We start from the raw sequence: 27,391 nt of genomic DNA on the forward strand, positions 1-27,391 counted from the left end.
ATATGATATTGGAGGCTAGCTAATCCACTATTGATTTAGTATTACAATGAAATATTTACACTTATTTATTGTTTGCATTGATCAACTCCCGAATATGCGTTTTATTACCCCTTTATTAATGTATTACAATCCCTTTTACGTTTAACGAAAAGACAACTCATAGCTTTTACTGCCCTTTCTAGGTTGAGGAGTATTTCAGACCACTTATCATAAAAGTTGCGTCTTAGCACCAAAAGGAGCATTAATCACGCTTATTATGAAGACCAATAGCTGCTATGGAAAAGTGCTGAAAAAGTCAACTCAACCGGTCAAAATCAACGATCAAAGTCAATAGTCAAATGACTCAAATCAGAAGACTAAAGATGGAGGCCCTTATCTCAAATTATGATGGTTTTATGATGGTTATTGCATCTTTATGTCATGTTTGACAAATGGGTCGTGAAATTTAATGACGGGTTTTCTAAAATAGTCAAGTTAATACAAGAAACCGTCAACAGCTTTCTGGAATTTTTGTAGTTTGTTGATGAGAACGTCACAGGCTTACACCACTTTTAATGAACTGTCATCTTGGGCAAGTAAATAAACCTTCGAGACCAATTAGATGTAGCCATGGTCAAGCTAAAAGCGTCAAGAGTCAAGTCAGGCCACCGTATTTCGTATGTTCAATTGAACTGTCAACAAGTAACTTCAGTAAAATAGAATCTTGAAAACTCTTATATCATAAACGAAAAAAAAAACGGAAAAACTTGACATCTCCAGTACGCTTCCATTATCTCCTTCAAAACTTAGAGTTTCGTCAACTCTTCCAGCGCTAAAATGTCTTGGTGGTTGATTTCCATTATCTCATTTTTTTTATCTTCTTTATCATAACAAGAAACCATTCTTAACATGAAAAAAGGCGGTTGATTTAATTGGGTTAACATCGAAAAAATCATATGGGTTTAATTGGTTTCAATACTGAGTTTTTGTTTGGGTTTTCGACAGATTGATACGGAAGCCGTGGAAGGCTTTGGATTGGTCAAGGTATGTATCCATGTCTTAATTTCCTTAATCCTATTTTCTTTTCATTTCGTTTCCTACTAATTGGAGTGAGTTTCTTTGTGTTTTGGATATGATTTTCTCTATTTCGTGCATTGTACTATCACTTAGATATTGTCGATACTCGTCTGTGTATAATCACTGATTGGTTTAGAAAATCCCCTTGAATGCTCAAGTGATTAACCATTCTGAAACAACAAAGGTGGGATTTTATTTGATGCTTGGCCTAGTTACTCAAACAAGTACACTTTGCTTTCTATCCTCATCTTATTGATCATAACCATCTCATCCCCAGTCTTGGCACAGCTCTCAGTTGGTTTTTATGGTAGGACATGTCCTTCAAGATTCGACACGATTAGATGCGACCCACAAGGTCGGCTATCAATAGAGAACCACGCATGGGGGCCTCTTTAATACGTCTCTTCTTCCATGATTGCTTTGTAAATGTGAGTTGTTTATTGTCACCATGGACTTACATGAGTTCAAAAATACTTTCTGTTGATGTTTATTTATTTGTTGGTTTTAATATTACAAATGGCTCATGCAGGGGTGTGATAGAGGAGTACTTTTGGATGACACTGCATCAACTCCGGGTGAAAAAGGTCAAATAGGTAACGCTAATTCACTACGAGGGTTCGATGTGATTGATAACATTAAGGCACAAGTTGATAGAGCCTGTGGACGCGTAGTGGTGTCTTGTGCGGATATTACTACAATTGCAGCTCGTGATTCTGTTGCACAAGTGAGTATCAACAATGGTGATATCCATGTTACATTGCATTTCAACACAATTCTTACTTTCTTTCTATTTTTTCCCTTTTTTTTCCTGTTACAAACCAAACTGGCTAAAACAGAATCTAAATGAAATAGATGATCGAAAAAATGAGTCGAGCTCCGGTTCACAACAAGAGAAACAGATTGCTTAGCTTTTAAGTTTTCACGACCTTCAAAGGTTGTTATGCGTGTTTGGCATTGTAGAAAAAATCTGATAATTTTCACCTATATTTGTCAATAAAAAAACATGAAACACACAAAGTTAACTCGATCAGGCAATACAAAATGGGATTATACTGGATTTTGAATATGCAAGTTTGTTGAACTGCCGTACAACCGTACGTTTAGTATTGGTCATTTTTTTTTTGGCACACAACTAAGGACATGGTTTAAAGTTTGTCTCTCTAATGATGAAATAACTGCAATTCTCTGGCCAATTTATTGACTTACTCAACGTTCATTGATGTGTACTCAAAAGGGGGTCTTTATCAAGAGGCAAGGGAGATTTTTATAGAGTTAAAGCAAGTAGGATTAGAGGCTGACGTTGTTTTATATAGTGTTTTGATTGATGACTTATGTAAGAATGGACTAGTAGAGTCTGTTGTGTCGTTGCTAGACGAAGATGACAAGGGAAGGAAACCCACCCAATGTTGTTACTTAATTATAATTCTATTATTGATGCCTTTGGTAGGTCTGCAATAACAGAATTTCAATAAGGAAAGCAATGGTGACAGGGTTATGAAGCTGTTTGAGCATTTAGCCGCTGAAAAAGCGCATCCTTCAAAGAAAGAAGCAAAAGGAGAATCTTAGGAGCTATTGTGCATCTTCGGACTTTTCCACAAAATGCATAAATTGACTACAAAACCTAGTGTTGTCACCTTCTCAGCTATTTAAATTTTGAATACTTGGAAGTACACTTTCTTCTGTAATCCTTTTATGTCATGCTATATATGCTTTTTTTTTTTTTCTTGAGATTATGAGTTTGATGTGACTGTAGCATGGGAATTTAGACTATGTATGCTAGTTGTAGTTTTACATTCTATCTATTTTGTATTGTCTAGACATGTCCTCCAATATGAAATCATGGCCTGTCTTATAGAAGCTTATGCCTAACTTAATTGAAGTCGTAACTTTACTGATAAATTGAGGTCAAGCCTACGTTTTTACGCCACATGATAACATGCAAATAACTCATTTTAGATACCATACACCATTGAACATGCCCTGTGCTTTCATTAGTGAACTGGTAGATTTTTTTTTTCTAGCAATTGCTTATTAGTAGGGATTCATTTCTGGGTACCTCTTGCTATTTCTCATATTTTCTCCCAGCACTATGTTCTTTTATTTATTTTCACTCAGACGTGTCATTCATTGAAGTGTAGTGCTAAAAACGAGATAGATTCATTCAATAAAATAAATCTCTCTCGTTTCTAAAAAACTTTTCAAAAATGTCTTCTGTAGCAAACAAAAACTCTCCATCTAGCAAGACTAAATGGATCAATTTCAATGATCGTGTGCAAGCACTTCTTAGAGAACTGTAGCTTAAGATATGGACACATATACAGAAAATCATTCCTAGTTTGGGTAAGAGTTCATACGCACATAAGAGACAAGCAATGAAAGAAGGCTGGTGTTTGAATTGTCAAACACTAACTTGCCCCGTCTTCAACCTCATAATAATTATGTTTATAAAGTTTACACGTGTTATCCTCCAGTGCACTACGCTCAGTCTAAGAAAGTAATCCAACCATCTGGTTGGGATTGACTCAAGTTTTCAAAAACTTTCAAGTCTTAGGGATCTGACTAAAAACCTTTTTAAAATTTCCGTCAAATTTATTCAAAACCCAAAAAAATTAATTAAAATTTTCTTTCCGTTATTTGTACATATTTCCCTACAGTTCTTTCCTTTATCTATTCCTTTTCCGCCATTGGATGTTAGTGTACCTTATACCGTTACATTGCATTTTCATGTACCTTTCTGGAACATAATAATAGTCTTCTAAAACCAACATTTTCATTTCTAATGCTAAATAATAAACTCCTTTTGATACTGCATCAACCTTTGCCTCTGTCCCTAGTGCCTGGTACACCTTTCCTTCATTCATCCTTCTTTTCCCCTAAAACTCCTGTAACATTTTACAAAAGTGGTTAGTGGCCTCTTATTCTTCATAACAGGTGTTAGGAGGAAAAACTAACTCTTTGGTTTCAAGAATAAATGATTGCATACCTTCTTGTTGTTTTTGCTTCATAGCCAAATACTCTCAATAGTTCTGCTTCCAATGACCAGGTTTTTCATAATGGTAACAATTACATGTTGCTTTAGCCCCTGAATTCTTCTCCACTCCCCTTTTTACCCCAAGGGCAAACTTTTTACCCTTTTTCCACTTGCCTTTGCCTTCGGCTTAAGCTTGGAAACACCAACATTTTCTGAGACCATTACATTTGGCTTAACCTTAACTAATTAAGTCTTCAGCCTGCTGCAAATAGTTCATTAACTCTGGCAGTGTCAGATCCATATTGTTCATGTTGTAGTTCAACTTGAACTGATTAAACGAAACTGGTAAAGACTGAAGAATATCATCAACTTGAGAATTGGCGTTTATCAAAGCGCCTAGGATTTCCAACTCATTGACATAGCCAATCATTTTAAGGATATGCTCCCTAACTGGAGTCCCATCAGCCATGTTAGTATTCATCAGGTAAGACATTGCAATCTGACATTTAGTGCGATTTTGTTCGCCAAACATCTCTTGCAAATTGGTCATGATCTTAGTAGTTGTACCAAAATTTTGGTGTCGGTGCTCGAGTACGTTTGACATGGATGCCAGGAGATAACACTTGGACATCTCATTGGCCTTTTGCCACTTTTCATACTCATCTCTCAGCCTAGCACTAGCACTAGCATTGGCTGCTAGTTCAAAGGGGCAAGGGGTAGTGAGAATGAATTTGTAACTTTCAGCAGTCAAGATAATGTTAATGTTACGCTTCTAATCCACATAATTAGGACCAGTGAACTTGTTCTCTTTCAAGATAGATGCTAAAGGACTGAAATTTGATTGAGACATATCTAGAATATTTACATGTACCCAAAAATTATTATAATACATTTAATATTGGTTTTGGGAATTTAATAAACCAATTACCCGCTTATATAATAAAAATACAACACTCTCAATATTGTATCATTAAGACAAATATAAACAATGGAAACCTAATACTTATGAATAATATCTTATCCGTAGAGCATCAAAATTATTCAACTTAATCAGGCGGGTTCTACTAGACGCATCAATTTTTCATACATGTAGTGCATAGAATATGATTTCCATTATGATTTTTTTGCTACTAAAACATAATTGCACAAACCGTGGGGTTGCAACTATATTTCATTAAAGTGTACGATTATCAAAATTCATTAATATAACCGCAAGATAATGAATCCGTAAGGAAAAGCCATACACGAATTTTTCTTCTCAAGAATAGACAATATGCAAAAATACTTTAGCATGCAATTAATTTATCCATAGGGATCATACTAATCACATATCTAACAATATAATTCCTATCGAATTAATAATGGTGTAGCAAGGGATTCAATTCGTAAATTAAATGCCATTACCACTTGCTTTATATAGAGCGAGGGTATTAATCAACAAATATTCAACGTTAACAGTTAATGACAATGACATTTTTCTACAATCGTTTTAACAGACTATGCATCTCATGCCAAAATTAAAGATCTATCATTGATATATTAGTATACAGCGGAAAAACTGAATAGCTTGCATCAAATGCAAATTGTTATCTCATAAATATCATGCACGCAAATCAGAAAAAGATCTAATTTAGCATGCAATGTGTGTATCTAATATATCATTTAATAATTAAGCATTAGGACATACATATCATGCAAATAAAAAAAAATGTCATGTACTCGTGCACGTACGTCCTAGAACATGCATGCATATAACAAGTGGTATATTATTTGTTACCATGTGTCCATGTGCATCATTATATATGCATCTTTAATATATAGTGCATGACTCCATGTTCTAGTTTTTGTGCATCCCATGTATTGGATTAGTACTGTACTTATCCAGTAAGCTTCAGTAGCAAACTTCTAAACTTGAACATAAAATATTAGAAGTGCACATGTTACTTTCATGTACCACTTATAACCATGTCTACTATACAAGCTTTAGAAGTTTTACAAGCATCTCCTGCATGTGTCAGTAGACAAGGGTCCAACAACTATATACTTCTCAGAAAAAAAATCTTGTCCTTTACTTAGCATGTGGTCCCATAAACAATCTTTTTAACTCATTAATTAAGGGATTATAGAAAGAGTTACCTTATGTTCAAACTATAAAAAGTAAGAAGACAGTATAGCACTTGCCTTGCTTTGCATGCCTATCGTCTCTATTAGTGCTGACGTACAAGTCTTAAAAAGTCAAAAGTAACTAACATGCATGGTTATATATATATATAGAGTCCAACGTCTATTTACCTTTTGTATAGTTAACTGATTCTGTCTTTTATGAATTCAAGTGTGACGCTGTGTCATACTCATAACATAACAAGTCAGTAACGAATTAGACTCCAAACTTTATGCACTTTTCACAAAAAAGTTTTTGTACCATACCAATTTAACACGTAGTTTAAAATATCAATTTACAAGCTCCACCATTGGTAAAAAGATTCAATTTAAATAAACTGGATACTTGACAGCCACTAATTGAACAAATTAATACGTAATGGGTAAATCAAACCTTGTATAGATCTTCAATATACACGTGCCTTAAAAAGATCATATTAATAAAACTAACATCTCACGTTAACAACGTTAATGTATATTTTACTTCATTCAATTTTAAATAGTATGTACCAATACTTTAAAAAAATTGCACCTTTATTACTTAGAACATACTGATATGAAATTACCATATATCTCATATAAAATTTTCATATCTGATTATTCTGTTTAAAAGCAAATCAAAAATAGATTATAGCATGACCCACTCTGATACTATATGTTGGTAAATAAATTATACCCATATATTACTCTCTAAACAAGATGGCCCTGGCAGCGGTGCCATTTGATAATATATAAAAACAATCGTTTAAGACAGTGTTTTAAATCATGCTTATCAAGATATTCTACTCTCTAATACTAATCATAGAATAATGGGAGTAATCGTGTTCGATCCACTCTTGTTTCTTACGTACTTAATAGTAAATCTAGAATAAACTAAAATATTCAACTAGATGATGAGAGTAATAATTTTATGCTATGAAAATAGTAAATTAATTATACGAAAAAGTTAATAGAGAGGGGTAATCCACCACGTAATTCAATTGACTATTAATTTAGTCGTCGAATTGCTTGTTTTGATCCCAATTATCTCTAATCATAGCCTTGCTAGCACGAGAGATTAGCACCCCCACAAATCTCTTTGATGGGGTTCTTAATCTTTAGTTCACTGATAAGAGCCCAAAACTGCAGTTTTAACCCTGTAACAGTCATACTTTTAGACCAATTATGTGAGTAATAATTAAGAGTTAATACTGATTACGTGTTTTTATGCGTTTCAGGCTTCAAAGTCAATTATGTGCAGAAATGTGCCACTTTGATGAGATAAAGGAGCAATGGTTGGTTGCTAAGGAGTTCTGTGATTAAAGGCCAAGATTCAAGAAGACAAAGCCTTTCTAAAGCCCGGTCAAAGCTAAAAAGTCAAAGTCAACGCGGGCAGAAACATCACACAAAGTCAGCAGAACTTCCGAAGGCCGTATCTTTGGACTCAGACCTCGGAATTGGGTCTACCTTATGTCAAAATGACCGGCTCGGAAAGAGCTTTCCAATGGTCCAAGCCTTGGCCCAATTAGAGGAGTATAAGTGGACGAAAAGTCTGTCGAAGTCAACTACAGCTGAAGAGGCCTTTTTGGACTGAAAGTATTGGGTTTTGGGCCTGATTCTCTGGCCCAAAACATGGCTCCAAGCCCATGCACGATTTTTGGATCTGAACATATAAAAACAAAAGCTTAACTCTTTGTTAATGGTAGCTAGTTAGACCTAAAACTATAGATAATTCTAGATCTAGTTTTCATTAAATAAAATTAAGTTTAGTTCATTTCAATTCTTATTTTAGATTAATCTTTAGAATCATTGTTCTTCATTAGTTTGATAAATAAAATAGCTAGTTTGTCAATTTCTATTTTGTCATTTCAATTTATAGATCTAATTTTAATTCTTGTTGAGTATCATTTCTGAGTTGTTAAATTAGATTAAAGTATTGTTAGTTAAATTAGCCAAGTTAGAATTTTGGTATGATGTTTAGTTATAATTCCATGAGAAATAATGGTTTGATGAATCAAGGCTAAAACCTCCATTAGAGGGGTTGATGAAGCCTTGATGAAAACTTAGTTGTATAGTGTAGAGTCGTTGTAGAGTCTATTCCATTCTAGAAGGTCGTGTTTCGCCATGAGAATGGGTGGACGACCTCACATGCTAGTTATAATTGGTAGAAATGTCATGCTAATTAGGGATTAGAACGAGCAATTCTTACCGTAAGAACGTAAGAATTGGATTACAACAGTCTATGCTAGGTGATTAAGTTGGATTCGAGGTGGATTCACTTCCCCTCTAATTCTTTATCTAGATTCACATTTCAGTATTCCGTAGCATTCCGTTATTCGTAACTTGTCAATTGAATCCACCCCGTAGTATAGAATTCCCCTCGTAAATCTCTCACTAGACATAAGATTGATTAGTTAAGTAAGAAATCATTCCATGCTAAAGAACTAGGAGTGGAACGAATTTGTTACTCCACTCTATTTTGATAGAATTGAGAGTAGAAAACTTGATAAAACACGCTCGTAATAAGTTTTAGTTTACTTACGTTTTGAGTTTCATCGTTCATTTCGTAGGTAAACTATCATTTTTACATTTATCATTCACCGTTGTGAGATTTATCTCTAGACTCTCCCAACAATGAACTTGAAACGCTTAACTAACGACAACTACGTTAACTACCAATCATAATCACGTGGCTTCATAAACCCCCTATATTTAAGGGTTTAGCCTTGTGTCATTGGATGTATTAAACTAAAGCAATTAAATCAAAACATAATGTAAAGAAGACGAAATGAATTTAAGAGCTAAATCTTTATCGATAAGGGTTTTAATGGAGGCTACAATTAAAAATCCTAATTACTTAACCCTAAACAAATCTAAACTATACTAAACTAAAGAAAATGGGGCTAAGAGAGAGAGCTTAAGTTTTGCCTTAATCCTTTTTATATAAAAGAGGATTAGGTTTACATTTTCATGCATAGGCCTGGAGATTAGACTTTGGGCCTCTAATGTGAGCCCAAAGTCTATTAGGTTAAGTCTAAAAGAGCTAATGCTGCTGGAAAATATTTTAGTGCCTTTTTCATCTACTGCTATATCTCTAATTGGGGCAAGGTCTGGTCCATTGGAAAGTTTGTTCCGACTCGGTCGTTTTGACATAAAGTAGGCCCAATTCCAATGCTCGAGTCCAAATATACGCCCTTTTGAAATTCTGATGGTTTTTTGTCTTTTATCTACCCGAATTGACTTTGACTGGGCTTGAAAATGCTTTTTCTTCTTGATTAATGAGCTTTAAACATAGAACTCTCTCAACAATCATCTTAACTTATTTTCCATGCAAAAATGGCGTCTTTACGCACATAATCAGCTTCAAGACCTGAAATACATAAAAACACATAAATAATATAATACTAACTCTTATTTATTATAAACATAATTAGCCTAAATGTAATACTATTAAGGGGTTAAAACTATAGTTTTGGGTGCTTATCAGACATGTATGCTACTTGGATGAGCGATACGTCCTCACAGGCTACACGTGTGTGGTAGCTCCAGATATTATGTTATTTGAGTTGTCATAGAAAGAGTGTTGTTAAGGATGATGGTAATGACTTAAGTGTTGCAGTGGGTAAAGGCCTGATGCTAATGATATAAATGATGAGGATGGCAGGTGATGACGTCAGAAGATGAAGTCGAGTGACTAGTTATTGATGTCAAACCAATCTTGACGAGTGAGCGAGTGCTTATATTCTTGGAGTCGAGCAGCAGGAGTCGTTGTCTGTGGACTGCGTGCATATCACATGCTTGGTAAGATGTTTGAAAAAATGTGTGCTGAAGAGAAATCTGAAAAATGAAGTCATGTGATGGTACAGTTACGTGGAGTAGTGGTGAACGGCTAGAACAATAACTGCTGCGGTTGTGATTGCTTTTTTGTTTGAAGAGACAGTTGTGGAGCTCAAGGTGGGCACTGGTCAGCTCATAAATGTGTGTTTTATTACCCGTATTTTGCTGCATTACAGTCCCTCTTACGCTTATCGAAAAGACAACTCATAGTTTTTACTGCATTTTTAAGGTTAAGGAGTATTTCAGACCACTTATCATAAAAGTTGCATTTAATCACGCTTATTATGAAGACTAGTAGCTTCTATGGAAAAGTGTTGAAAAATTCAAGTCAGCCAGTTAAAGTCAATGGTCAAAGTCAACGATCAAAGTCAATAGTCAAAGGACTCAAATCATAATACCAAATATGGAGGCCCTTATTTCAAATTATGAAGACTTATCCCTAAACCTATCTTGGTTAATAAAGCACTATAAAGCAAAAGTAAAAGTAAAAGTGAAAGGGGTGAAGTGTCTAGTTTAGAATGGATTAGGGAAAATCAGTAAATGGCAAAAGTAGGGGTATATAATCAAAAACCACAGGAGAGAGAACTCATCCATTGTCTTAGGATCCAAACCATTTGGTTTGTTTATTTTCTTGTCTTGTTTTTAATTTCTTGTTGTTTTATTTCATTTTATTTCAATCAACTTGTTACTTGTTCTTTGTTTCAATCTTCATCTTGTTTGCTTGTTTCATTTTAATGTTTTAATCAATCTTCTTTTCATGTTTTCAAGTCATTTTAATCAACAATCAAACTTTCAAGTTCATTAGCTTAGAACCATTCTAATATTCAAGATTCCACCTTTCTTCTTCTATCTCCCTCACTCAAACTCTAAACAATTTAGGATGAACCTCAACTTCTAAAATCTTTTGAAGTATACTCACTACAATATTAAAGCTTCAAATGACACCGCCGTCATGGATCGACAGAGTGAGAGTGATTGGTTGAGAATATAAGAAGGGAGCATCATTCTCACCTCTCCATTTCTATTTTTAAAAAAAATTTTTTTTTTAATTTTATATTTATTGTGTCTTTGTATTGAGATATTTTTTTTTGCAAATCAGGTTGCGGGACAACAAATGTAGAGAGGAGCTGATCCAACAGGCGAAAGGCAACCACCATCCACCGGTGCCGGCGGGCGGCGTGAGCGTGACCGCTAGGTTACCTCAACACAAGTGTGTGCAATTTTTTCGAGGTCTAGTTCAATTATGACACACAGTTGTACTCCGAGCCTGGATTTTGTAATAGAGTAGGAGAAAACATTGGAACTTGTTTGTAATAGTTAGTGATAAAAAGAAAAACAAAAAAAAAAAAAAAAAAAAAAAATGAAAACTTGGTTTTTGATTGATTTCTTATGATGAATAGGAGTTAAACTTGGTTTAAGTTTAATATTTACAAAGGGATTAGAGTTTTAATTGCCTTGGGAAATTCAACTGTGTGTGGCAAGTTGTGGATCATAGCTCACACACTTTGAATCAACTTGGTAATCAACACTCTAAGTCCAATTGACTCTAGTTAATCTAGGAGATTAATCTAAAACTAGTTAATTAGATTAGTATAATCTTAGTTTAGTTTTAAGTTTGAGCCCTTGAAAGCAAAGTTGTACATAAAAACAGTTAAACACTAATATTAATGTTAACAACACTAATGCGTAATATTAGCATTTTTATGTTATCAATTATATTTCCTTACTCTCTCAAATAATAATGAAGTAATATATATAATAGTATGGATTCATTCCACTCTTAAACTACCAAGACTCAATAGGATTCAACTAATTAAATCGAGAGGAAAGTGGTGAGAGTAATAATTATATTGATAATAAACTAATTATGATTATGTTATTAATTAAAACGTAAAATAAATAAACTAAACTAATATAAATAAGGTTTTGATGGAAAAAAATAATATAGAGGAAGTAATAAATCCACATATGCAAGTTTATTCATAATTCATTTAGTTCATGTATTAATAAGTCATCATCTCTATAAAATTATGTAATGCAATGAAATAAAGATTCCTATTTTGTAAGATCCCTAATCAACTATTACTTTCTCTAGTTAATAATTAATTAGCATGAGAGAATAGTACTTCTATCAATCTCTTGTATAGAATTACTAAACTCTAGTTCAAAACTAACAATTTCTATCTCTAAAAATATGAAAGCTTCAAACTTTAAACGCATAAACACAAATAACCAACAAAATCATAAACAATCCTCACACGGGCTTCATTAAAACTCCCTCTAATGGGAGTTTTAGCCTTGATTCATTGGACTTAAAATTACTTAAACAATAAAGGGAAAGCATAATAAAAGAACTTGAAGTAAGAGGAGAATTGGATATGATAACTAAATTTTTTTATTGAAAGGTTTAATGGAAGCTATAAACTAAATCTAAACTAAACTAAAAAGGAGAGTGCTCATCAGGTGAAGTTGGATCGGATCTCTTCTTAGCATATCTAATCTTTGTGTTCTTCTCTCTGGTAAAATCCTCAAGACTGAGTTCAGAGAGAAAGTAGTTACCTTTACTATATGGTAAAATCCTACACTGGATTACAGTGTGAGTTCATGATTGTTCTGTAAAGGGTTCATACAAACCGATCAAGTTAGAACCTGTCATCTCGGTGGCTTCTCGTATGGAAGCAAATAGAAACCCCCCTTCCAACTCAGGAGCACGAATTGAGTTGTGGAGTGGGCTGTTCAGAGGAAATGGAGCGCAGGAAGCAAATGTTGCTTTCAAAGAGTTCTCCCCGATCTTTGTAGATGGAGTAGCTGAATTCCCACAAGATCTGCTGGAACAAGGAATACAACAATGGGATGAATATGTGGTGGGCTATTTCCTAGGCTCCAGACTGTCTTTCCAGGTGGTTAAGGACCTCCTGGAGAAAAAGTGGAAGCTCAAAGGGTCCTTTGATATTACCACTGACAAAGAGCTGTTCTACATGAGTTTCACGAGCTTAGAAGATCGCCAAATGGTGTTAGAAGACGGGCCTGTTTTCATTGCTGGAAGAGTGTTTGTGGTAAAGCCATGGATTGTTGAAGTGGATAACCTCAGAAATAAAGTGGCTTCGGCACCGGTGTGGGTAAAGTTGATGGATGTCCCAAAGGAGATGTGGACCTTTGATGGATTGTCTTATCTAGCAAGTTTGGTAGGAGGAACGCCTATGTTTATGGACGAGGCCACTGCAAAACGGAAAAGGTTATCTTTTGCGCGGTTTTGCATCGAATTCCCCGTAAATCATGAGTATAAGGAAACAATAAACGTAAAGGCTGGGAATCGAGAGGTAGTCATTCCTCTAGAATATCCATGGAAGCCTGTGTCCTATAACAAATGCAACAAATTTGGGCATACAAGTGATAAATGTATAGGCAAAACCACTAGGGTGTGGGCAAGGAGGGCAGCACAACAGAATGTGAATGTACAAAGCTCTGAACAAGCAAATGTGAGTAACTTAGGAAGCCAAGAGGAAGGAGATATAGGAAGTACTCAAGAAGTAGAGGGGGTAAGTGGAGAAACACTTGCAGTAGTGGTTGCACCTGCCATAGAGCAAGAGAATATAAGCAGTAATGTAGGAAACCAAGAAGTAGCAGATTTACAAGTGTTAATAGATAAAATTGATTAATCTACCTACGAAATGAACGATGAACTCAAAACGTAAGTAAACTAAAACTTTCTAAGTGTCTATTTTTATCAAAGATTTCTACTCTCAATCCTATGAGATATAGTGGAGTAGAGTGATTTGTTCCACTCCTAGTCCTTCCGCATGCTGTGTTATCACGTGTAATTACTCTACTTAAGGTCTAATGAGAGATTTATGAAAAGGCAACTAGACTACGATGCAACTACCCACAACATGCAACTAGTCGGTTATCAAAATAACTAAGGGAATGCTACGTTTATTCGATGATAAGGAGTTAGAGGGGGATTGATTCCACCTTAACTAAACTTAATCCTATTAACTAATTTAATCGTCAGAATCGAATTGAATCGCTTCGCAGAACAATTGGTTCTTCCTAATCCCTAATTACACATGTCATTCCTACCAATTCATAACTAGCATGTGAACGATTAAACCCATTCTCATGGTGAACTAATCGTTTCTAGAGTGGAAAGGAAATTACAACGATTCTACGATAGTCGGAATCAAGCTTTCATCAAGGCTTCTCAACCCCCCTCTAATGGAGGTTTAGCCGAGAATCATTACTAATCATTTCGATTAAAGTTAAACTAAACATGATATAAAGAATTGAAATTTACTAATCTAAATTAAACAATAATTAAAATCTAATTAATAACTAAGAATTGAATAACAAGTAGTAAATGAATCAGATCTAACACAAATGTAAATGACAAGAATCGAAATTTAACAACTAGCTATTTTATTAATCAAACTAATTAAGAGTAATGATTCTAATAGTTTAATCTAAAAAAAGAATTGGATTTGAAATTAAACTTAATTAAAACAATTAAATCTAGATCTAGAAGCTATTCTAATGGCTACTTTCTATTCTAAGCTCCTTTATTTTCTAACCTAAAAATCTACTATTCTCTACTAAAAAATATACCATTAACAAAGAGCTAAGCTTTTGTTTTTATACTTTCAGATCCAAAAAATCGTGCATGGGCTTGGAGCCATATTTTGGGCCTGAGAATCAGGCCCAAAACCCAATTCTTTCAGTCCAAAAAGGCCTCTTCAGCTACAGTTAGATTCAATAGACTTTTTGTCCACTTATGCTCCTCTGATTGCATCACGGCTTAGACCATTGGAAAGCTCTTTCCGAGCCGGTCGTTTTGACATAAGGTAGGCCCCATTCCGAGGTCTGAGTCCAAAGATATGGCCTTCGGAAGTTCTCACGACTTTGTGTCTTTGCTTTTTTTTGCCAGCGTCGACTTTTCAGCTTTTGACCGGGCTTTAGAAAGGCTTTGTCTTCTTGAATCTTGGCCTTTAATCACAGAACTCCTTAGTAACCGACCTTTGCTCCTTTTCTTGCTAAAGTGGCACATTTCTGCACATAATGGACTTTGAAGCCCGAAATGCATAAAACACGTGTCGTGTTAACTCTTAATTATTACTCACATAATTGGTCTAAAAGTATGTACATTCTGGGGTTAAAACTACAGTTTTGGGCTCTTATCAAACCACCCCCAAACAGCATTTTGCTTGTCCTCAAGCAAAGATGAGAAATTAGAATAAGTGACCAAAAATGGAGTTCTAACTACTCTCGTTTCGCTGAGTGCGATTGCATTGACCATATACAACAAGGCCTTAAACCACTAGGAATTCCCTAGTGGACGAGTTATAGCCTCGTGAGAGTTTTCCAGTGAAGGTACTCACAAACTTCATCTATACTACAACGACTAAGAAATAAAACTATTGTTTCCTTATTCATGCTCCAAATTATCTATACCTCTCATTAGCAATGTATATAGAGTAATCAAGTCGAAACCTAAGCTAATATATGCATAATAATCAATCATCTACAATAAACATATATACAATGAGTAATACTATGAAATGCAATAGCAGGTCCGTTTCTGAAACTCGGAATAATGTCCTTAAGTAGGTTCTCAGAATAATAGTCAAGATACAACACTCTGATTTTTCCACTCAAGTTTCAGTTTACTCTACTCTAGTGTGATGGGCACACTTTACCTTACAATCTCAATGACAACAAGGAAGCCGGAGTCGATCAAACACATCTACCACTTACTATCACACTAACCTATTCCTAATTGAGCTAGAGGTCTTTATTAGTTGCGCGGGGGATTAGGAGATGGTTTAAGAAGGAAGGAAATGGATATTCAAAAGGACAAGTCTGAGATAATAGAGTCTTCATATTATGTAACTTAGAGAAAACCTTGTTATTTTCTTTTGCTTCTATACTTTGTTTCCATCCTTAGCCATATTTTTTTCCTTTTTCTTTACTTTGGCTTTTGACTCCCTTTTATTCTTTTTTTTGGAGTTTTTATTTTATTTCTATTTTTATTTTTCTTTTCTTTGGATGGAAACTTCTTTTCTTTATTTTCTGAAGCAATTAACTAACTTTTGTTTACACAGGTTTTTCTCTTCTTCTTTCTTCCTCATTCTATTCTCAGACTTATCTTAATTGGGTAGGTTGAATATATATATATATATATATATATATATATATATATATATATATATATATATATATATATATATTTTTTTTTTTTTTTTTTTTAATTTTGTAACAGGGTAAAGGATTTGTGGTTTATGAAAGGCTAAAGAAAGGCTCAGAGGGGCGACTAGCGGAAAATAATTCATAGGTTTGAATTTCTGGCTATATCGATCCAAAGAGGGCCTAAATTCTCGTTTAGGATATGGTTTAGTGATCAAGCAAGTGGGACGTGTGATATCTCTATCCGGATTTTACTTCTCCCTTGTGTCATTTCTCAAATGTTTTCAGCTCATATAAGGCTTTAGGCTATATTCTCACAGGATTTGTAGAATAAGTACTCTAGCCTAGATTTCAGAAACTTACTGCTAACAATCATCGATACTCATGTAATATATTTAAAAATAGATGCAAAGATTATTACATACATATTAACCTATGTTTCTAAAAATTATTCTGATGCAAAAGCTACGTGAGATTTCTAAATTGTTAAGAGCATAGAGAAGGAAAACAATACCACTATTCCTAAGTGTATAGCATGAACTTATTTATTTATATTTTTGAATTTTTAAAATTTTAACTAGAAAACAAATGCATATTAACTCTATCTATATCCTAACAGATGCCTTAATTACACGTGTTTCTATGCCCCCCCCCAAACAAGAAGCATGCGTTGTCCTCAAAGCATGTAAATAAAGAGGGTAGGAAAAATACCATTGAAACGCGTGAAATTCAGGGATATCTGCAAAACAAAGTTAGAACGTACTAATATAGGAAATAAAACTGATGCAACTCTATACGAGTTCTACCCATTAAGGGGTTAACAAGAATGAAATTGCTTGGGACATAAGCAGACACTAACTAGAATGAAAACTTACCTTATCTCCCGCATTACTCATGATCTTACTCATCCTCTTCTTCCATAAAGAAGTGAGGTTCCTTTGCGTCCTGCCATGCCATGATAATTTGCCAGGCTTCCCGCCATTTATCATCTATTATTGCTAACCTATTAAGAGCCACTTGGTCTGATGGGGGTGTAGGGTGCAACCCGATGAGGTTGTATCCTCCACCCTTTGCCAAGTCATTGCACGGAAGGATCGAATAATACTATTGGTGGGTCGTACCGTGTCGACCGTAATCCAATCCGTGAAACGTGTACAAAAAACAGGAAAGAAACATAGCATAATACGGGAAACTAGAACGGGCATAAGAAGGAACTTATGCCTCATGCTATGTGATCAAGCTAAACTAGACATCAAGGTTCGGGGAAGGTCATGACAAATACGTCTCGTGGCTAAAGCAAGGAAAACGCTGCAAGTGGCATCATTCACAGAAGAAAAACGTCATTCCCCTAAAATGTTTAGCATGATCCAAAACATAACAGTTCCTATGTTCATGGACAGGCTACCAAAAGCGACGTTATAGTCCCCTTGGTCCTCGATACGGAAAATGCCTGCGCCGTACGACTCATACAAGAACTCGTAAGTGTAGACATACATATTATCTACCCAATAGCACCATGGGTCTTGTATTTCAGCGGGCATAGCAAGTCCAAGAACAAATGCTAGCAAGAACCTGGTAATTTCCATTGGTTCATTATCAATGTTGATGGAGAACACTTGTTCTCCATCTGGTCTTTCAAAAAAAATGCAGTTATCATAAAAATAAGATGCTAGTGTTGGAGAATAAAGTGCATCAGGTCTTACCATAAGCTCCCTACCAACGATGTGATCGCCTCAAAACCAAGCACCATAAGTAGTGCTTTGGAACAAATCTTTGAAAGACTGTTCCTGTATCAATGTTGGAGATGTCATCTCAAACCTACGCTCTGGAATAGCTACAAATGATCCGGATACTTCCCGCAGAAAACTGGAAATTTTTTCGCCCACGGAAGTCGTAGCGAAAGTGCGCCTCGATAGCGGCGAAAGTGCTCTGAATAGTTGGAATTTCCAGTGTTTGAGCTGGTCGGCGCTTCAGCTTTGGCGCGAAAAGCGCCTCGACAAAAATTCAGAAAAAATATATGATGCTGAGGCGCTGCGCCGGAGTTGCTGAAACTCTGAAAATGAGCCGAAACGTGGGAATCGTGGGAGTGAAAGGTGAGTGATGGAGTTTAGGTGTAGTGTGAGTTGTGAGTGTAGAATGTATGAAGTTTATATAGGTTTTAAGTTGCTAAAACGGATCGGGGAAGTTGCCAAAACTAATTATGGCGGTTTCGAAATCCTAAAATTTCCAAACCCAAAACGGAAACAACTCATTATCTTGATTCTAATTCAAACCTAGTATTTTTAGGTTGAATTTATGATAGAATCTACCTATTTAATCTAGATTTCATCCTACCCTTATACTTTATTCTCGGATATGCCTAATCGGCCATATTTTCACCTTGACTCATAATAAATTCTAACACGAGGGTTATATAAAAATCATGCCGAATAGATAAAACCACCCCCAAACAATTTGGGAAGGTGGGATCAATATGAGACAACCACACATAATAAAAATAACCGCGATTATATTAAAATTTTAATTCAGAGTACATTTCACTACAAAATTTAAATTACGGAAATAAAACTTACATTAAAATAAATAACAATAATGAAACTACAAATAAACATAAAAATATCAAACGATGCTATCCCTAACTACTCCGCATCGGGTAATGGAGGGCACACGGTCCGAGATCGCTCCCTCGGTTCTCGATGGCCAAAGACCATTCGCCCTTCGGGCGACCTTCGTGCCTCGATGGTGTGTCCTCGGCGAGAGTCCCCGTGAGGTGGGAATCGTAAGCATCTCTTCCGAATCGGCGCCGAGCTTCTAGCTCGCCCTCATCTGTTCCCACCCTCTCATCCCTCTGCGGTACGGATCTCGGTTATGATGCATCGTTGTTCGCCGAGTCCGGAGGTCTTCGCAGATGGTGTTGAGCTTAACGATGCCACGATGAATCACAGCCATGCATTCTCGTGATCCGACCAACACCCTCCAAGGCATCCGCATCAAAACAAGTCAAATCCTCCTCATCCTCCGAGGCATTCTGATTTTCCCAGCCTCCTCGGCATTCGATCTCCACCATCCTCTTCTTCTTCTTCTCTATCCTCACCAACCTCCAAACTCGTTGGACACACTCCTTATAGATGCGAGGGTTACGGTGGTGTAGGGTGATGTAAGTCCTATCACGCCTCGAAGCTGCCTCAACTTCAACATGATCTTGGTTATCAACACGGGGAGAGGGCAACAGACTTCCCTACTCCCCTAATCATGCTAAGTAAAACTCCAAGATGCAGAACTCATACTTCGCCCCGAGTATCCATAAAATGTGGAGGTAGTTCAGGCCGATGTCGCCGACCTTCTCCTTCCCCAGATCGCCCGACCAATCCATCGAGCTGCAGCCTACCGGGTTGGTCCTAAGGGAAGCTCGACGAAACACAATACGACCTCGCATTGTAGTTCCCTTCAAGAATCGCCTCGTTTATCAATGGCTCTACCCCATTATGTTGGGACTCCCTGCAACGTGACATCAAATGGATTCTAGGCGGATGCCTAGAATCTTAGCTAACAACCAACCCGCCACTTTCTTCTTCTTTTCGCCACCACAACAAAAATCCTCGCCCCTTCCAACTCCCTCAGATAGAACCGCCGGACTAAGTCCTCGTGGTAATAGGTTTCAGTCGAAAGTACCACAAGCTATTCCAGTCTCGACCGATCATTTCACACCGTAAAACGGCGCGGAAGTGGTCGCTCAGAAAAGCTTGTTCGCAAAATCGGCGTTGTTGAGCCATTGGTGTTTGGAATGTAGTGGGGGTTTAAATGGGATGTGGTGGTGGGTTGTTAATCGACCAACCGAAGCAAAAAAGTGGTGGTGGTGGAGTGGGCAGCGGCAGCAACAAAATTTGGAATTTCCGGTGGTTTTTGCTTATTTAATTTGGTGGAGGTGGTGGTAGGGCGCGTTTGCAGTCGATTTGGGTTGGGTATTGATTGTGGGCGTGGGTTAATTTAGGTTTTCTTTTTATTATTATTTTTTTTTTAGGTTTTGTTTTAAGCTTTGGGTGTTAATGGCGGATTGTGGAAGATGATCGCGACTGTTGGTGAAGGTAAATGGCTGGTGGTACCGTATTGGTCGGTGTGGCTGGTTGGGCCCAAGCCCAAATCGAAATTTGTGATTTTTTTTTCGATTTTTCGCTGAAACTTCAAATCAAAATTGTCGCCGTTACGGGTCCGATTTTTTTTGCGAATGAGTTATGGAAAATGATCAGGAGAGAATTTCCAATCCAATGATCCATAAAACACTCTATTCCGACCGTGGATGACATATAAGATAGTGGAAAATGCCTCGAAGTGCGTGCATGACATACATTATGCGAACAATTGGACTCTAAAATCATGGATTATGTCAACCCGAATCGTAATACAATTAAACGGCCTAAGCAACTGTAATGGGACATAAACATTCTAGGATGGAAACACGAACACCCCACCCCCAAACAAATTTTTTACAATGGAGCTTAGAAAATTTGTTTTTAGCAGTGGGTCTTTTAAAGTCAGATTCCCGAGACTTCCTATATTACTATGTTTATTCTTTAATATATATATATATATATTGTTTTCTTTAATATATATATATATATATATATATATATATATATATTTATATTGTTTTTTTTATATATATATATATATATATATATATATATATATATATATATATATTTATTTATTTTAATTTTAAAAGAAAACAATAAACAAGAAGGACATAATTCACCCCATAGAGAAACATGACTCAAAAATCCGAGAAAACATGCAAGAGTGGAAAACGTGAATTATGTTTAAACGTGGACTTAGGATCCGGTACTTACAGCCACACACTTCGTAGGGAGGGCCCGGTTACCTTAATGGTGCACTCACCAATATATGGAAATGAAAGGAAATGCACCAAACACAAAAGTTGAGTCGTTTATAGTCAGATACTCGAGACTTATCTAAACATATGTATGAACATACAGTTTATCATATATCAACAACCAAATAGTTGTGGATCATTCCATAAATAAATATCACAGAAAACATATCCAAACACAATCAAGCACCAAGATTTCCTATGACGCAACCTAGTAAAATGAAAGCTTAAGTCGGATAACCCTATTACTTAACCTAGCATGCACCTTTTTTTTTTTTCATTTTGAACGAGAGGGTGTCCTAGTGAATAAGTGTGGAAGAGTGAATGAATGGTTGTGGAGAATATGGTGGATATGGGTAAGTTGTAGAAGGAAAGCATGGAAAAATGAGGATGTGGGTTTAGCACAAAACTCCTTCATAGTGTAGGTAGGGACTGCTCTCAAGTCTGAAAATGAAGGTGTCACACGCTTTTGTCTTTCAAATATTTGTTTACTAGGTGAATTTAAAAAATTATGAAGCATGTAAGAAACAACAGGATCGAAAGTGCAAACTCGAGATTCCTTTGAAAATGGTGGAAGGAGGGAGATGAGTTGGATGTTGTGGAAAGTAGTTCTTGATAGGGTGAATTATCACCGCTCTAAGAAACTCATCGAATTGCTCATCTAGATTGGTCATATCCTTGTTACTATGATAGTCCTCTATATCTTTGAGAAAGTCATCTATCTCATCTTCATCCGTAATAATATGTGTATCGACTAGTGTAGGGATGGAAATATTGAGTCTGAACTTCCAAAGGAAAGAAATTTGGGCATATGATTATCCGAACGTGTTGTTAAAATAAATCTCGAAAGCAAAGCTCTCGATCATGCTAACCTCTCCATCCATAGATCTAATCGGGTAACCGTGGTCTTTGTTTTAAAAACATTGACTTCAACAAAGAAGATGGCCAAAAGACATGGACATTGAACCATCGCGCAATTAATGAGCGCATTGGTAGTTGCCGAGAAAGGACGCCCTAAGATGATGGGACAGAGTCGCTAATCCACTTCGCGGTCGAGGATGACAAAATCAGCCGGATAGTAAAAATCCTGAATTTTACCGTAACATTTTCGACGACACCCTTAGGATACTTAATAGACCGATCAGCTAATTGCAACGCCATTTTAGTGGGTTGCATCTCGTCTAGACCTATTTGTCTATACAAATAAAACGGAGTAAGTTAACGCTTAGCCCCCAAGTCTAATAACGCGTCGTCAGATAAGAATCTCCTAAGGTGCATTGTACAAGATGGATCTAATTGTGGTCCTTTTTTACTTAACAATTCCATTATGTTCAGATAAAGTTGGGAATTGTTCTCGTTAAAAGGCATCTTTTGGTATATTGGTCTTACGCCTAGTAGTACACAATTCCTTAAGAAACTTAGCATGGTGTGGTAGCTTTTTATAGCTTCGAGGAAGGAAGGTTTATAGTTAGATTCTTGAAAACATCCCTAATCTCCTCATAATTTGTATCCCTAGTTAACACGGCTAATTTTTGTGGAAACGGGCGGTTTCGCTTTTATATTTAGCAATGGTATCACCCGGATGTTTAACCCGTGGCTTTTCGTTTTTAGGTGTGTTATAACCGGTACCTCTACAAAGTGGTAGGCTATTCAGTTTCTATTTCGGTATCTAGTAAAATAGGAGGTGTAGTGGGCGATCGGGTAGGGTAACTATAGGCATAGTTACTTTGTTATCAACCACTCTGCCAGAACGGAGAGTGGTGATGGCCTTTAGCTCACCTACATTTTCTTATTCATTACTAGTATTATCGGTTACCTCAAAGGCTGTATTTGTTGTTTTAGTATTAGGTATTGGCGTGACTGAAAAACACACCTTTGGGTTGGGCTTTCTCTTGAGCCAACTGTTGGGTTAAATTATTAACGGATTGTAGAAGCTATTGGTTAGATTGAGCCATGGTTTGGAAAAGTTTTTGACTCACTTGTATGAAGGTGTCAAGACGATCCGGTTGTGTGGGTGTAGTAGTCACGGGTGGTGTGACTGGAACTATTTCACTTGAATTATTTATGGGTGGATTTTGATAGTTATTATTTACTGGAACGATACCTCTATTAGCATTATAATTATTATAACTACCTTGACTTTGTGCTTGACCTTGTCGAGGTTGCACTTGGTTGTTATAATTATTGAAATTCCCCTGACCCTGTCCTTGTCGTAGTGGGGCTTGGTTAAAGCTGTGCGTAGGCCTAACATATTGATTATTGTACCCTCGAGGTGTGACGTGTTGGTTATTTCTCCAACCGGTTGGGATTTTGTCTCCAAGGGGTTAGGTTCACTATTAATAGAACGAGCCCTGTTCATAGGCTATAGGATAGTGGGAGTCGGGATGCTCGTGGCTCCAACAGAAACTACATGGATTTGAATTTACATTCATGACGGGATAGGCTTTTGTTGAACAGAAATGGCCTCTACCTTTTAGTGAGTGATTCGATTAGAGTTTTAAGCTCGAATCGTGTTTAATTTCAAACATACGGTGGCCTTAACTGTATTTGATGAACTAGCGGAGAGGTGGATATCATCACTACCCCCGTTGTTGTTATTTCGCTTTAGTTTGATCCTCTAAAAATTTATAAGCCTCCGAGGCTCCTTTGCTTAAGAAACTACCCCCATTCATTATGTCTAGGACTTCTTTATGGTGGTGTAGAAGTCCTTTGAAAAAGGCACCTAACTAACGGTCTTTCGCTAAGTTATGATGTGGACACTCTATAAGGAGATCGGTGAAATGATTCCAAGCCTCTGAAAATGATTCATGAGGATTTTGTCGAAAAGAAATGAATCTTGGAAAGCATCTCGTCCGCCTTTAGGGGTGGTAAAAATGTTCCATAAACAACTGAACAAGTTTAGCCCATGAGTCCACAGAATTAGGCGTTTGGGTAGTTAATCAAGACGCCTTTATCGGCTAAGGTGAAAGGGAATACCCCGAGTTTAATTTGTTCCGCACCAACCGTAGGATGGTGGAATGTTGTTAGGACTTGTTCAATCCTACGATAGCCGATAAGGTTTTTCATGGTCTAATCCATGAAAAACGGGTAACAAATTAAAATATTTGGGGATTCGAAATCCCCTAATCGGGTCCGCTAGAACGATGCAAGATTTGGGGCTATCGCCAAGCTTTTTGTAGAAGTTCGAGAGAGGAGTCTCTTCTTCGCCGGGCATCAGGTTAGGTGATGTGTGTGAAATAGTAGCTAGAGGTGTAGTGGGTGGTATACTAGATAGACTTGTTTGTTGACGTTGTTGCGGTAATTACGCTCGTGTTTTGTTCGCCGCACCTTAATCTCATAATGAGGCTAAAACCAAACTTAGCTAAACACATCAACACTCCAAACAATTCTCGATATACTAGTATAAAACTCTAAGGAGAGAGACGCGAGGTGTGGAAGAAAGGAATACCCGACAAGGCCCTTGCTTCGCTTTTATGAATAGCGCCTTGTTTACGCTGTTGTTCGTGTATATAATAGGTTAGAACACTGAAAAATTTGAAAAATCAAAGTTCGAAGTCAAAACCGTAGAATTCGAAAAATTAACAAAGCGGCGCTGCTGCCAAGATAGATGGTCGCCCCGGTAATTTTCAAATTACGTGTTTTTAGGGTGGGTCGCTTCTGCGCTCATAGCTAGGGCATAGTGCGCTCCTTCCTTTTCCGAGCGCTGGCTTCAAGGTAATAATTTCGCTGAAATTTTTCAACGATGAAACGGAAAGCCATAGTATGAATCAAACACGGGTGGGTGGGTGAAATGGGACTTTTAAGAAAAGTACTTTACACTATTTAAAACAATGCGAAAGTGCAACTAAGATATAAAGGTAGCGGCGCCATTTGATAATGATAAAATTGATAGTTTTACCTACGAAATAAAGTGATGAAACTCTAAACGTAAGTAAAACTAAACGCTTATATATGATGCCTAATTTATCAAAGATTTCTACTCTCAATCCTATGAGATATATATAGTGGAGAGTGATTCGTTCCACTCCTAGTCCTTCCAAGATGTTTGTGTTATCACGTGTAATTACTCTACTTAAGGTCTAATGAGAGATTTACGAAAAGGCAACTAGATTACGATGCAACTACCCACAAGATGCAACTAGTCGGTTATCAAAATAACTAAGGGAATGCTATGTTGATTCGATGATAAGGAGTTAGAGGGGGATTGATTCCACCTTAACTCGACTTAATCCTATTAATGATTTAATCGTCAGAATCCGAATTGAATCGCTTTGCGTAACAATTGGTTCTTCCTAATCCCTAATTACACATGGCATTCCTACCAATTCATAACTAGCATGTGAACGATTAAACCCATTCTCATGGTGAACTAATCGTTTCTAGAGTGGAAAGGAAATTACTTAATTTTATTCTAACGATAGTCGAATCAAGCTTTCATCAAGGCTTCTCAACCCCCTCTAAAGGAGGTTTAGCCGAGAATCATTACGCAATCATTTCTGATTAAAGTTAAACTAAACATGATATAAAGAATTGAAATTTACTAATCTAAATTAAACAATAATTAAAATCTAATTAATAACTAAGAATTGAATAACAAGTAGTAAATGAATCAGATCTAACACAAATGTAAATGACAAGAATCGAAATTTAACAACTAGCCATTTTATTAATTAAACTAATTAAGAGTAATGATTCTAATAGTTTAATCTAAAACAAGAATTGGATTTAAAATTAAACTTAATTAAAACAATTAAATCTAGATCTAGAAGCTATTCTAATGGCTACTTTCTATTCTAAGCTCCTTTATTTTCTAACCTAAAAATCTACTATTCTCTACTAAAAAATCTACCATTAACAAAGAACTAAGCTTTTGTTTTTATACTTTCAGATCCAAAAATCGTGCATGGGCTTGGAGCCATGTTTTGGGCCAGAGAATCAGGCCCAAAACCCAATTCTTTCAGTCCAGAAAGGCCTCTTCAGCTGCAGTTGGCTTCAACAGAATTTTCGTCCACTTCTTCTCCTCTGATTGGATCACAACTTAGACCATTGGAAAGCTCTTTCCGAGCCGGTCGTTTTGACATAAGGTAGGCCCCATTCCGAGGTCTGAGTCCAAAGATATGGCCTTCGGAAGTTCTGCTGACTTTGTGTGTTGTTTACGCCAGCGTCGACTTTTCAGCTTTTGGACGGGCTTTTAGAAAGGCTTTGTCTTCTTGAATCTTGGCCTTTAATCACGGAACTCCTTAGTAACCGACCTTAGCTCCTTTATCTCGCTAAAGTGGCACATTTCGCACATAATGGACTTTGAAGCCCGAATGCATAAAACACGTGAATCGGTGTTAATTCTTAATTATTACTCACATAATTGGTTTAAAAGTATGTCTGTTACAGGGTTAAAACTACAGTTTTGGGCTCTTATCAACAAGCACTGGGTACAGAAGTGAGTACTGCACAGCCATAAATGGGGCCACAACAGGGTGTAAATGAGGAATTCGCACAAAGGTTTGATAGTGTGGATACCTCTGGAAGAGGAGTATGCATGTACTCTGAAGCAAACCAAGGAGATGAAACTCATTCGCAAGTGTTTTCACAAACCACCCTACAACAAATCAGACCAGCCCATCCAGCTGATGAACTGTTCCAGGCTGAGAGAAATATTTTTGAGGAGTTAGCGGATTTGGAGGATGATGACTTATCTGATGCAGAGCCAGAATTATTTGGAGATAGAGAGTCCACGCCAGCCTCTACTAGAGAAACAATCGAGAGGTCCTCAGTACAGACTAGAGCCCAAAAGAAACAAAATACAGCTCAGCAAACAAAATCTGGAAAGAAAAGCAGGGGAAAGCCCAAAGGAAGTGGGAAGGAGAAAAACCACTAAACTCTTTAAATGATTAAAGCATGCATTTGGAATGTAAAGGGGTCTAAATGGGAGTACAAAGGGCAAATACTGATAAACAAGTTTATTTTGGAAAATAAGATTCGATGTATGGGGATACTAGAAACAAAGGTAAAATGGATAAGTTTAGTAGTATAGTAGAGAGAGTTTGGCCATCATAAAAAGTGGAACGAATTATTCAAGCAATGAGTATGGTAGAATATGGTTTGCTTGGGATAGGAGTTATCACGGATGTGAATAAGGAGGTGGAAGGAGGCCAGTTCATCCATTGCAAGGTGAAACTATTGCAACATGGCTTCTCCTTTTTTGTCACCATGGTATATGCTAGTAACCATAGAAATGAAAGGTTGATTCTGTGGGAGGAATTGAAGACTCTTAGTGCTAGTATACAAGGACCATGGTGTGTAATGGGAGATTTCAACAATGTGTT

The 27,391-nt window shown here is 36.6% G+C and overlaps 2 protein-coding genes across 5 annotated transcripts; both read left to right on the forward strand.

Moving 5' to 3' along the window:
* The first annotated feature begins 695 nt into the window (after window positions 1-695).
* Window positions 696-2,784, forward strand: LOC147504830 (peroxidase 52-like). Of its 4 annotated transcripts, none has more exons than XM_086604093.1 (6): window positions 705-827; window positions 985-1,023; window positions 1,150-1,240; window positions 1,334-1,484; window positions 1,586-1,780; window positions 2,504-2,784. In XM_086604093.1, the coding sequence occupies exons 4-6, from the start codon at window positions 1,398-1,400 to the stop codon at window positions 2,552-2,554; spliced, it is 333 nt and encodes a 110-aa protein (XP_086460219.1). In that variant the 5' UTR covers window positions 705-827; window positions 985-1,023; window positions 1,150-1,240; window positions 1,334-1,397; the 3' UTR covers window positions 2,555-2,784. The 4 variants fall into 4 exon arrangements, with proteins under 4 accessions (XP_086460221.1, XP_086460219.1, XP_086460218.1 ...); XM_086604094.1 differs by having other exon boundaries at window positions 728-824; XM_086604095.1 differs by lacking the exon at window positions 1,150-1,240 and having other exon boundaries at window positions 696-827.
* Window positions 2,785-12,675: 9,891 nt separating this feature from the next.
* On the forward strand, window positions 12,676-13,662 carry LOC147504831 (uncharacterized). Its single transcript, XM_086605377.1, has one exon. It carries the CDS (start codon window positions 12,676-12,678, stop codon window positions 13,660-13,662), a length of 987 nt encoding a protein of 328 aa, XP_086461503.1.
* Window positions 13,663-27,391: the final 13,729 nt, after the last annotated feature.

Source organism: Coptis chinensis, chromosome 4 (assembly GCF_015680905.1).
Source record: "Coptis chinensis isolate HL-2020 chromosome 4, ASM1568090v1, whole genome shotgun sequence".
Lineage (NCBI taxonomy): Eukaryota > Viridiplantae > Streptophyta > Magnoliopsida > Ranunculales > Ranunculaceae > Coptis > Coptis chinensis.